The sequence below is a fragment of the Callorhinus ursinus genome, unplaced genomic scaffold, assembly GCF_003265705.2.
Source record: "Callorhinus ursinus isolate GAN/ISIS: 27379988/994484 unplaced genomic scaffold, GSC_fseal_2.0 scaffold10, whole genome shotgun sequence".
NCBI lineage: Eukaryota > Metazoa > Chordata > Mammalia > Carnivora > Otariidae > Callorhinus > Callorhinus ursinus.
In genome coordinates, this window is record NW_027397072.1 from 41105123 (window position 1) to 41117368 (window position 12246).

A 12246-nucleotide genomic window follows, 5' to 3' on the forward strand; every position below is an offset into this window, starting at 1 on the left:
TAGAGAGAGAGAGAGAGCACGAGCAGGAGGAGCAGAGGGAGAAGGAGAGAGAATCCCAAGCAGCCTTCATGCTAAGCTCAGAGCCTGATGTGGGGCTCAATCTCACAACCCTGAGATCATAACCTGAGATCATGACCTGGGCTGAAACCATGAATCTGACGCTTAATCGTCTGTATCACCCAGGCACCCCGATATTTCTTTAATTTTAAAAGGTTCGTGTAATAAATCCTTATGGAAGAAGGTAGAGTATAAATAAGAATAAATAAATACTTAAATTTCTTATCATTGAATATAATTGGTATTTCAGGGATCATAAAACTACAGACCACAGCTATATCTGGCCTGACACCTGTTTTGTGAATGGAATTTTAATGGAACACAGCCATGCTCGTTCATGATATATTACATTTACATATGGTACGTGGCTGCTTTCATGCTACAACAGCAGAAAGAATGACAAGTTGCAAGCCTAAAATATTACCACTTGGGCTTTTCCAGAAAGCTTGCTGACTCTTGCTCTAGAGTCTAAGATAAATGAATCATATATATGCATCCTGTGACTTTAAGTGTCACATAGCACACACTTGTACCTTTGGGAGTGCATAGTTCCCAGGAATGACTGAGCCTAAGTGATGACTACTTAATCATTAAAAGATGGATTTGGGTGTATAAATTCAAATTTTGAGTTGAGAAGATCGAAAACAACCAAAATTATTATGGCCAAAATAAAAAAAATCATCACTTTCATAAAACTTAATTTATCTCTGCTGAGATAACGAGGTCATTTCATAGCAGTGGGAGCAAATCCCCATAAAGGTGGGATGTTAGGGAGTATGAATTCTCCCCTCGATTGCTGACAGCAGTTTCCCAGACTCTTTCCTGTGTGTACCAGAGGCCGCCTCTGCACCTGCTCTGAAGGGAGAGAGGTCACCTTTCCTGATTCACCCTTCCCAAGATTTTCTAGTCTCTCATTCCTCTCTTGTTCTGTTCCTGTGAAACCACTTTCTGCCTGTGTTGTACTTCCACTATTTTTTTTTTAAAGATTTTACTTATATATTTGACAGAGAGAGACATAGTGAGAGAGGGAACACAGGCAGGGGGAGTGGGAGAGGGAGAAGCAGGCTTCCCGCTGAGCAGGGAGCCCGACGCGGAGCTCGAGCCCAGGATCCTGGGATCATGACCTGAGCCAAAGGCAGACGATTAATGACTGAGGCACCCAGGCGCCCCAATTATTTTTTGTTTATTAATAAAAAGACATTCCCAGCAACATCTCTTTTTCCCTAAATTTTAAAAAAAGGGTCAGGGTTTTTAAAGAACATGTCCTACGAAACACTAATTTCTGAAGATGCTTCTGAAAAGTAAGTATGATTTACTCTGTAAAAATGAATGAATTACAGTTTACTTGGACAATTTAAATGATTATATTCTAAATTCAGACATTATACAGGCATTCATATAACTTTCAGAAAAATGAGACTATCAGCTCTATGTGTTAGTGGCCAAAAGGCACCCCTGGTCAAATATATTCCAGATTTGAATTAAATAAAGGTAAATAGATTTCCTAACTGTGGGACTTCATAAAGTGTTTCATATGCTACTTTGTGCTCTGAAAACCTGGAAGGGGAATCAGGTGTGACCAAAAACTTTGAGAACTACTGTACTGAGAAACCTTACCATGCATGCTCACCTCCTACACATTTCATTTTTAATACACAACGCTCTGAATTGCTCATCTCTTCCCGTAAGCTTATTCCTTGTTCCTGGATCTCCCTGCTATTATATCTTGTATCTCATCTCATTTTTTTCTATTTAGTGACATGAAAAGACTTAATTTTGCCAACATTTAGTAGGTCCCTCAATGGCCTTGATTCTTACCTGGACCACTCAACCCACCTTGTGTTGACTCTTCTCCCTTGCTCTATTTATCCCACTTTGACCATCCCTTGACTTATTAGTTTTCCCCTTGCTTGCCATCACCCTTTCTCTCCTTTTTTTGTCATGCCATGTTGCAAGTGAGAAAGCCCACAAAGCACTTAATGGTAGTGTTTAGATGCCGGCACGTACCTTGTAGTCCAAACCATCGGAGCAGTTGAAGACCACACATTGGATGGCAAGAGCTTTAGCTAGGTCTTTGGTTGTCTCTGTCTTCCCAGTACCTGCAGGGCCAGCCGGCGCGCCTCCCAGGTCAAGCTGCAAAGCTCCCATGAGGCAAAGGTAGCAGCGATCCTGAAGAAATGAAGAAATTGTCATTACTGAAGGGAACTGACTCAAGCCATAAATTTATAAGTCCCTTCCTTTCTACAGGAGGAGGGTCATTATTTTCTATGAAAGGTTTTATAGCAATTGAGATATACTCAAAGATCCAGGCACGTGATTAATGATGCACATCTCTGCTTCACAAAGATGTATTCATGGCAAATCCTTTGAAGAGTTAAGGTTGGATGGAACTTTTCAAGACTTTTTTTTTTTTTTTAAAGATTTTAGTTATCCATTTTAGAGAGAGAGAGAGAACGAGCAGGGGCAGAGGGAGTGGGAGAAGCAGACTTCCCTGCTGAGCAGGGAGCCTGACATGGGGCTTGATGCCAGGACCCCGGGGAACATGATCTGAGCTGAAGGCAGATGCTTAACCTGACTGAGTCATCCAGGCGCCCCTTTTCAAGACTATTTTAAGAAAGCATTTGTATCACGATTAACCTAATTCATCACTAACTTACCGTGAGAGGAGTAATAACTAATCTTGGGCATGCACCCAAATACTCATAGCCATAAGTGTACTGAGAGAGTGCCATCCGAGCCACACAATTATCCAGATCTACATCCCAATAATAGCGCAGTTGTCTTTGCCAGTCAAAGGAATCGACTTTCTCTACCTGTATAAGTGATAACAATGATACATATATTAGATGCACTAATTTCAGGAAGAAATACATGATTTTACTTAAATAAAAGTTACCTTGGCTTGAACAAGTTCAGTGACTATGTCTCTTGCATGTACATCAATAGTAATTAAGGCAGTTATGATGTTTCTCTGTAATTTTGGAAGACTGCCTCGAACTATCACTGCCAGGGCATTTAATCTCTACAAATCAAAAGAAAACTTGTCATAATGAATTTTCAAAAGTCAGCTTATATATCTATATTTTTTACCATTTTTTCTATTTTTTACTATTAAATTTGGAGTAGACATTTGCCAAAGCTAATTAAAAATTATTTAATTTAATTTATTTATTTGAGAGAGAGAGAGACAGAGATAGTGAGAGAGAGCACGAGTGGGAAGGAGAGGGAGAAGCAGGCTCCCCGCAGAGCAAGGAGCCCGATGCAGGGCTCGATCCCAGGACCCTGAGATCATGACCTGAGCCAAAGGCAGCTGCTTAACTGACTAAGCCACCCAGGTGCCCCTGTGACCTGAAATTCTATGAAGTCCTCAAGAGATGGTGTTCTCGCATCTCAAGAAAGTTGTTTCTTCCCTTTTCTGTTTCAAAGGTAATTAAAAAAAATGCAAACTTGCTTGGAAGTAGAATTAAATTTGGAGTTAAAGATTAGGCATAGCTGTAAAATGGTGTTCCCAAACAATAGCTTAAAAATTCTTGTAGAATGGTATTTGGATTCAGTTATTTATTGTGTTATTGCTGGCTGCCTGAGGATTCTCTAGAATGGTAGAAAAGCACATCTTGAACCTAAGAGTAGAAATGGCACAAATCCTGGGGTTTTCCTGGATTGAATAAGCTTCTGTGAGAGATAACCAAGACGTACTAAATACAAAGTCTCCTTAAATGTTGCAAACCATTATAATCCTGAGATTTTTCCTCTTCAAATGGTCTTTTCCTCCTATTTTTATAAGCATTCTTATAAATATTATACAAATATCAAGGTAGTGTTCCTAAGAAAACCTGAACATAAATGGTTTTCGTAAGAACCCCAAAGATTTGTAAGTCAGGTCAGAGCATTAAAATTTCTGAAGTATGTGACTTGCATTAGCCAAATCAAAAAAAAACAAAAACCAAAAAACCCTATGACCATCCTGCACAGCATTATGTTCACTGTCACCTGGTTAAACATCTCACCTCAAAGTTCACTTTCTCAAAATCTTCCAGGGCCTCTACGTGGTTACCGTCTTCTCTTTCCAGACACTCAGTCAAATCACGGCACCACATTATTTGAGAAATGGTCAGGATCACCTGCATGGAAACATGGTCCTTAAGCGTGGGATGCATCTCACCAGCAATGGACTCAGAGGTGGACATTTAAGGAGTGTGTTACTTGAGAAGGGTGGCCAGCAGTCACCCAGTCTGTCCTTGGTTTCCCGTGATAGTCGGCGATGGCAGCTTTGCTCAGGCGACGCAGAGAAGTGAACATCGCTTCCTCCACTTTACCAAGCCATTCCTCCACGTTGCCCCGGGCTTTCAGGCCTTTTCCCAAGCTAACCTAGAGCACAATCAGAGCAATGATAACATGTTAAGTGTGGCACTTGCCAGCCATACACCCTCTGTACTTCTATAATAGAACCCTGACACACTGAAGCCTAACCACAAATACTAGAAACTTCTATTGATGTCCCACTCTACATCTCTCTATACCCCCCACTTTTATTTAACTGCTTCCCTTTGGAGCCAAATCCCTGAAAAAAGGAGTGTTTGTGACTACATGAATTCCTTCACTTTCTTTTCCTACTTACTGCCATTTGATTTTTGGCCCCAACTATTCCTCTAAACCTGTTAAGGTCATTGAGGTTACCAATGTTCTTTCAGTTGTCAAGTCCAGTTGATACTTTTTAGTACTACACATATTTATTTCTTGGACTTCCAGTGACCTGACTGCCCTGCTTGTCTGGGTCTCTTAGTTCTTCTACCTTCCCTTTAACTTCATGTTTTCCCTGGATCCTAGCCGTGGTCCTCCCCTTTCTCTTCTTCTGCACTAGTGGTGAGCAAATTCTTTTGCAAGAGGGTCAATTCAAGACAAGTAAAATGTTTATAGGTTCCTGCCACTCCCGTGGATATATCTCCTGCTCTAACTGGACTGAAATACTTGGCATTTCCCCGCACATTTCCTCTGTATGGAATGCTTTCCCTCCCATGTCTCTGCTCCATTTTCTTTGGCTGAACGTGTGTGTGTGTGTGTGTGTGTGTGTGTGTGTGTGTGTGTGAGAGAGAGAGAGAGAGAGAGAGAGAGAGAGAGAGAGAGAGAAGAGGAGGTAAAGAGAGAGGGAGGGAGAGAGAGATTTCTCTCTGTGAAGTCCTGTAGTTCTCCACAATTTGCTAATGCATTCACCCCCTTGGTGTTTACTATATGCCAGGCATTGTGCAGTATCCTAGATACACCACAGCAAACAATGACAACTAACACTTTCATAGCACCCACTGGGTACAATTCTAAGTAATTTACATAGAATTATATGTAAATTATATACATACACACACACACATTTCAAATACTATTTGAAAATCCTCAGCATCTCATCAATCAGGCACTACTACTATTCCTCATTTTATAGATGAGGTTAAAGGATGGGACTTGAATCCAGGTGGCTGGGCAGGAGACTCGGCACTCTTAACCAGTTCACTCGTCTGCCTCTTGTGGAGAGTTGAGTAAGGCTGGGCTCCAGTTATCGCCACTCCGTTCCCAAGAACAAAGCACACACCTCTGTTACTGCACTTACTGTGGTACTTTTCAATCATTTGTTTGACTGTATCTCCACTGGAGCTCTTTGCAGGCAAGAATTTCATCTTTGTTATCTTTGAAACTGCTGAGCCCACAGAGTATGATGCGGTAGCACTTGATGAATGCTTAGAGTGACAGAGAGTAAATTTCTACCCTCAACCCTAGAAGGGCAACAAAGCTTCCCTATAAAGAATTGTGAACAAAAAGCACCTCACCCGTTCTCCTTCTGGTGATAGCATCGCTAAAATATCGTTAGTGTAAATCTTTTCTGGCTCTCCTTCCACACCAGGAATTTTTCCTTCAGTAGGAGGCATGAGAGCAAATTCAAGCTTTGAAATGGAGTCAAAGCATTTCCTTAAGTGTGGCTGCACAGCTTGGGGATTTCGTGTCTGGGCCAGAATCTCCAGAAGTTCATCATTTGACAAGAAGTAAAATCTGGATTAAAGAAAATACTTAGAATATAACTTGAAAGTGAAGGAAAGCCTTATGTAGACATGAAAGATAAATCCCTTAGCCATATCTCTTTCCCAATCACTGATTTCCTGAACTTCCAACCTATTGGTCCTGGGTTTCTGGGGAGACTACGTGTCTCTGCAATTGTTATGGAGACTAGTTTGGATGCATCTCAGACATCCAGAATTAGTGCCTGATACATAAAAGATACCTATTTTTCAAAAAATTATAAAAAACGCTAACTCTTGCTATGACCTTGATTTGTTCTAGAGTGAAGATATATTATTTGTTTTCTCTAGAATCTAGCCTTACACCCCCCTGCTTTCAATACCTAATGTGTTGGGTAGATGGATGGGTGGTTACAGGAGCTTTATTTGGTTCTGTGAATATCCACATGTGGACCATGCCAATGTGATCCTGCACGGGATTTTCTTAGATCTTGCCCACTAGGGCCATTCGGAGGCATGAAGACACCATAGGAAAAGAACTGGAGAAGGGGCATACCTGGATGCCCAGGAATAAGGGCCTGGCCAGAGAAGATATTTCACTTCTGGAGTGGAGGAGGCTACCTATGAGAGATCCCTTGGTTTTGGAGGGAATGAATGGTAAAGAGCCCATGGCAGGCCCCACATGGAAGAGAGGGGGCCAGATATGCATCAGCCCAGTCAGGCTGCTCTGCTGCCTTGCCTCTCTTCCCCTTGCCCCAAACCTGGAGACCTCAGAAACGTCATAGGGAGAGGGGAGGGTTGATCACCACATAGCCTCATGATCACTAAAGCCTTTAGGCCTGCAACAAGCTTGGGCAGGGAAGGGGGAAGTTTTCACTTTGAAAGAAGTTCAGAGTTTGATTATTAAAGATCATTTATTGGGTTGAGGTGACAAGAGGTTTTTGTTTGTTTGTATTATTTGAGAATGACCAGAAAATTCATGAGGTCTGCTCAAGATTTGGTCCAGGGGCAGGGAGAAACCTGCCCCCAGCAGGGAATGCAAAGGCAGTTATTAGTTAGAAATAAAGATGCTTTTGGTTGGACTCTATCAGTCCTGCTTCTTTTATCATCCACTAATAATTAATTTGTGCCCATGCCTCTTTCAGCTAACGAAACAGGGGGATAACTATAAAGATTGGACCATGAGCCCTGTGAGAGCAGGAACAGTACTGTATTTGTCTTGTGTCCCCAGGAACTAATTTGGTCTGCAGCTCACTGTATGTCTTCATGAAAGCCTGCAGGGTGAAATCAACACCACATAGAGCCTCCTGACATAACACACATAGCAAAACTAGTTCATGCAGTTCTAAACAAAAGAACAAATAAAAGCAGATGCTTTTAGGTGGTCAGTATTATCACCAGTAAATTTGTTTCCAGTTTTCTTTAAGTATCAAAAGTAGTATATAGATTTTCTCTGGCTTTGGGAGACTCAACTTGGGAACCACTCAATTAAGAGTGAAACAGACAAAAGGCACATTCCAAACCTCAAACGCTTTCATCTTTATCCATGTTGCCTAAAGGATGTTTTAGTAAGATTTGTGTATATTCTTTAAAGCCTGACCACTTCTGTTAAAATTCAACCAAATCTTCTGGATCTTGGATTTCTCGTGCACACACATACCCTGTCCTGGTCCCCAGCAACAACCCCTCTCAACCAAGTAACCCAATAAGCACCTACCCCTGGCTGCCACAGTGCTTGTCCAAGGACAGACCTTAATGGCCATTTCCTTAACAACTAACAGGAAAATACCAGGGAAGATGAACCATTTTGCCAATGTCCTCTGTGTTACACTACAGTGTGCCCTAAGGAATGAAGTTGGGAACTTTGGCCACCATCAGATAGTTTATCCTGGTTTTAAAAAAACTGTATTATAATGTTTATTTGCATGACCATCCACCTGTTAACCATGAGCCCCATTAGGGCAGGAATCCAGCCTTTTCTTCTTTGTATCTTTAGCACTGAACATAACATTTGGTATGTTTTTGGAATAAAGAGATGAGTAAAAAATTTCATTTGGAGTTTGTGAAATGATCTCTTGGACAACTTCTCCAGTGACACTCTTAGGTCACCAATTAATGCAAAGAAACCTGCTCAGGCAACAGAGGGTCCTCTGACTTTTCGCATGCCCCTCTACAGACACATGCACAGGCAGGCACACACATGTGCACCCAACAATGAAACAATGCTGAGACCTAGAATCCCTCCAGCACCTCGGATACCTACCCACTTAATCCTCCACCAAATATTGTACCTTTATGCTTGAGCCTTACCCACCCCAATCAAGATATCAGCTGGGTTGATCAGCCAATTATCGTATCTTTCTTGTTTCGTTCTGGTTCCCTGATGTTTTGAGGTTACGGTTTGTTTTTAAGTATATCCTTTTAAATTAATGGATAGTCTTCACTACTAAAAACATCAAAGATTGCTTTATAAACTTACCTTGGAAAGATAACTCTTTTTGATTCTAAATATGCCTCTAGACACTTTTGAATTTGGTCAAGTAATGCATTATTATTTTGAAAAGTCTCCAGAAGTCCTGTTTATTGGGGGGGGGGAAAGGTGTTGGTAAAATTGTGTTAAAAATAAATAGAAAATACCACTTTAAGTGGAAGTAAAATATGATATCAACATTCTTTAAAGCTTTGGTTTTATTTGATAAAAAACAGTCAAAAAAATTTAAATTGCAGGAGGTGGGCTAACAATGTTAACTATTACTTTTAATAACATTATCTAATGGTAATTTTAATATTTACCACAGACAAACAAGTATTCAACCTGAAACAATTTTTACCTGGCACCCCCCCACTGCTGGGAATGCATGAACCAAAACCAAACCCAAGTACAGACCGTTGTGCACCCTAAGTACATTCTCACCTCGGGTCTTCACCTTTGTTCTCTCTGCCTTTCATACCCTCCCTCAGATTTGCAAGTGTCTCACTCCCTCTTTCCTGCTGCTTTATGCTCGAAAGCCACTCACTCTATCAAAAAAGCCCTCCACCACACACACACACACACACACACACACACACACACACACACACACACGGCAGCCCCAGCTGTTCTCTAGCCCCTTATGCTGCTGAATTTTCCTTCATACCTTTATCATCACCAAATGACATTTATAGGTCCATACTTCTTTATCTGAAATCCCTAGGACCGGACATATTTTGGAATCATATATATATTTTTAATTTCAAAAGTTATGTAACAAGTCCAGTGGAGACTGTGGTAGCACTCTGTGATCACACACGTTAACATTGTTGCAGCAAAGGTTTGAATATGCATGTGGTAGGCAGAATAAAGGGTGCTCAGAGATGTCCATGTCCTGTTCCCCAGAACCTGAGAATACGTTAGTGTATATGGAAAAAGGAAGTTGGGAGATGTGACCAATGATCACGGGATGGGGAGATTATCTTGGATCATCTAGTGGGCCCAATGTAATCGGAGGGGTCCTTCGAGGAGGGAGGCAGGAGGGTCAGAGGCAGAGAAGGAGATGTTAGGACAGAAGCAGAGGCTGGAGTGATTCAACTGCTGGCTGGAAGGTAGCTAGGAGTCAAAAACTGTGGGTGACTTTCAGAGCCCCAAGGTTTAAAAGTTTTTAATTCTATCACATCATATAGTTTTTCCTTTCTGTTTCTGTTTTTATGTAAGTGTCTTTGGGCAAAGGGCAAAGCCCAGCAGGCTGCCTCTGCTTGACAGGGAAGCTGTCTAGAGCTATTCACCAGAAAAGGTCATATGTTGCAGAACAACAAGCAAGCTTGCTGAGGCTTTGATAAAGTTCAATAACCTTGTATGTGCATGCACCAATGCTTTGATTCCATATCCTTAGAAACAGAACTCATTAAAACATATTTCAATCTTGAGATTAGAATTATAATTTGTGGTAATATTTTTAAATGTTTTTAATAAATTAATGAAAAATAAGATGTGGAAATTTTTATGGTTATAAGTCTGTGAGAGCTTTAGCAGAATGGGTCAACTGAATGTGAATATATATCTTGTAGTCAAATTCTGACATGCAAGCCTCACTGAGACTCTGTGGCAGAGTCCCCAAATTATAAAAGCAGCAAAAAGAATCAGATTCTTGGGTGCCAAAACTATGAACTAAGCTGACAGGTAATAATAACAATGATAATAATTAACAACAACAACAACAGTGTTCAATTCACACTGTTCAGCAAGAGTGTCAGATGTACCACAAATATTCCTGGTCATCAATGCTGACAAGAATCAAGGATTGACTGTACCCCAAATTGCCAGAATCTTATAGGTGCTAAACATTTTAGATGGTTGTAAAGTCTTTTTATTTGTTTTTTAAATTTTGTTTTATACCTGGTTGAGTAGCTGCTCGAAGAGCGTTAGGCAACCGGTTCACCTTCCTCATGATTTCTTTCCATGACTTATCCACTTGCAGGAACATCTTAGCTTCGGCAGGCAATTGCCTCTGAATATCTGGAGCATTAAAAATACTTTCTAGGTAGAGCCAGTTTCTCTGGCAGTTCAGCCACTCTTCCTAGGAGAAAAATATGGGCATTATCAAATTTTTCATCCCAAATCGAAAACACAGTTACATTAAAAATAATGACATGGGGACTCATTATATCTCTTTCATTTGGGGGACTTCTCACAGGTTCTTTGAGATGAAACCTCCTTACAAAGTCCAAGACTCACTGCAGCCTAACTTCAACCCATGCTCTACTAGGTAGTGTTCTAATGAGTCTACCGTGTGGTAACTAGAATGCACCCAGAGAAAGGATTAAAATGTCCAGAGGAGACAGTCTAAGGGGAGGCAAGATACTTAAAGAACTCTGAAGGTTGGGAAGTGTTTAGTGACTATTTCCAAATACAGAAAGGGTTGTCCAAAAAAAAAAAAAAAAGTTTTTTGTTTTTTTTGGCCTCAGTTACATCTATATTCTTCTCTCTCTTTTTAAAAAAGAAATATGATTCATTTTCTTCAATCAAAAAAGTAAAATCAGAACATACGGCAAGTACAGAGGACTGGAGGAAGAAGAAAATCACCCACTGCCTCTGTCACTGTTCATCAAAGAAACCAGAAATGCAGTGTCGGGACCTAGGTCTCACTGTCCTCTGTGTCTCTCGCCAGTGCATGTGTCGGCCCAACATCTGTGAGTTTCTCACTTCTCACTCTGGATTTGGGGGTTATGCCTGAGGCCTAGTGTCACAACCACTCCCTGATTTATCTCAGGTCTCTTACTTTCCAGACAGTTAATTCTTTGGAGAGTCCCCACTAGTCGGCACTTTATGGAAGGGCCCTCTATGAAAACATTACTTTGCTCTGTAGTCCCTCCCTTCATAGGGCTCAGCCATCAGTAGAGGAGGCCAGACTGGGGTCAGATTATAAGGGGTTCATCAAAGAGGGTGGATTCCTGAAAATGAACTCTATGAAACAAAGTTGGAACAAACACTCTTTTCCTACTTAGTGCCTTTATTATTTCACAGATAACATTTCATATTAGAATATTTAGAAACCTAAACATAATTAAATCAAACTAAACATCTGAAGTCTAAGAAAAAGATTGGATGGGAACAAAGTAAGATCAGTGTAAGTGGATTCTTTGTTCTACCATGGGATAACCTGAGGTAGAATAAAATAAAAAGGAAAGGTGTACCAAAGGAAGGGTACCAAGGAGACTTTAAGCAAGTGTGTGTTTTTCTAGTAAATACGAGGTTGTTGTGGCATTGTGAGAGGCTGTCTAAAAGCTGCGAAGGCCTGAAGCTTAGAAGCCCGGGTATTCCCTGCCTGAGCTTAATGCTGTTGCCAGCAAAGGTTTAAGCCAGTTAGTAAGTTACCAAAGCTGTCTGCCATTTCGGGATGGAAACTGGTTGAGGAGGGAAAGTCTTTCACTGGAGTGTATGCATAGGCAGATTGTTCTTAGAGGTGCTAATTCTTCTAATTGACAAGAAGACCCTTTCTTTTCCAATTATGAAGTTATAAATATCAACTGGCCGAGGTACTTAGGGAGGGGAAGAGGGTGGTACGGAGGGAATGAGAGTAGCTTAAGACAAGGGCTCACAAGATGTCCATCGACAGATGAATGGATAAAGAAGATGTGGTATATATATATATATATATATATATACACACACACACACACACACACACACACACACACACACACACACACA

General features: G+C 40.9%; 1 protein-coding gene across 1 annotated transcript in view; it reads right to left on the bottom strand.

Annotated features, from left to right (window-relative positions):
* DNAH6 (dynein axonemal heavy chain 6) overlaps positions 1-12246 on the bottom strand; it is a 241149-nt gene that overhangs the window by 127175 nt on the left and 101728 nt on the right. Inside the window, exons 22-29 of the mRNA XM_073897471.1 lie at positions 10432-10612; positions 8539-8635; positions 5874-6093; positions 4261-4425; positions 4065-4178; positions 2954-3079; positions 2715-2870; positions 2065-2226 (exon numbers count right to left, since the gene is read on the bottom strand). Of these exons, the coding sequence (XP_073753572.1) occupies positions 2065-2226; positions 2715-2870; positions 2954-3079; positions 4065-4178; positions 4261-4425; positions 5874-6093; positions 8539-8635; positions 10432-10612 (1221 nt within the window). The remainder of the gene's footprint in view (positions 1-2064; positions 2227-2714; positions 2871-2953; positions 3080-4064; positions 4179-4260; positions 4426-5873; positions 6094-8538; positions 8636-10431; positions 10613-12246) is intronic.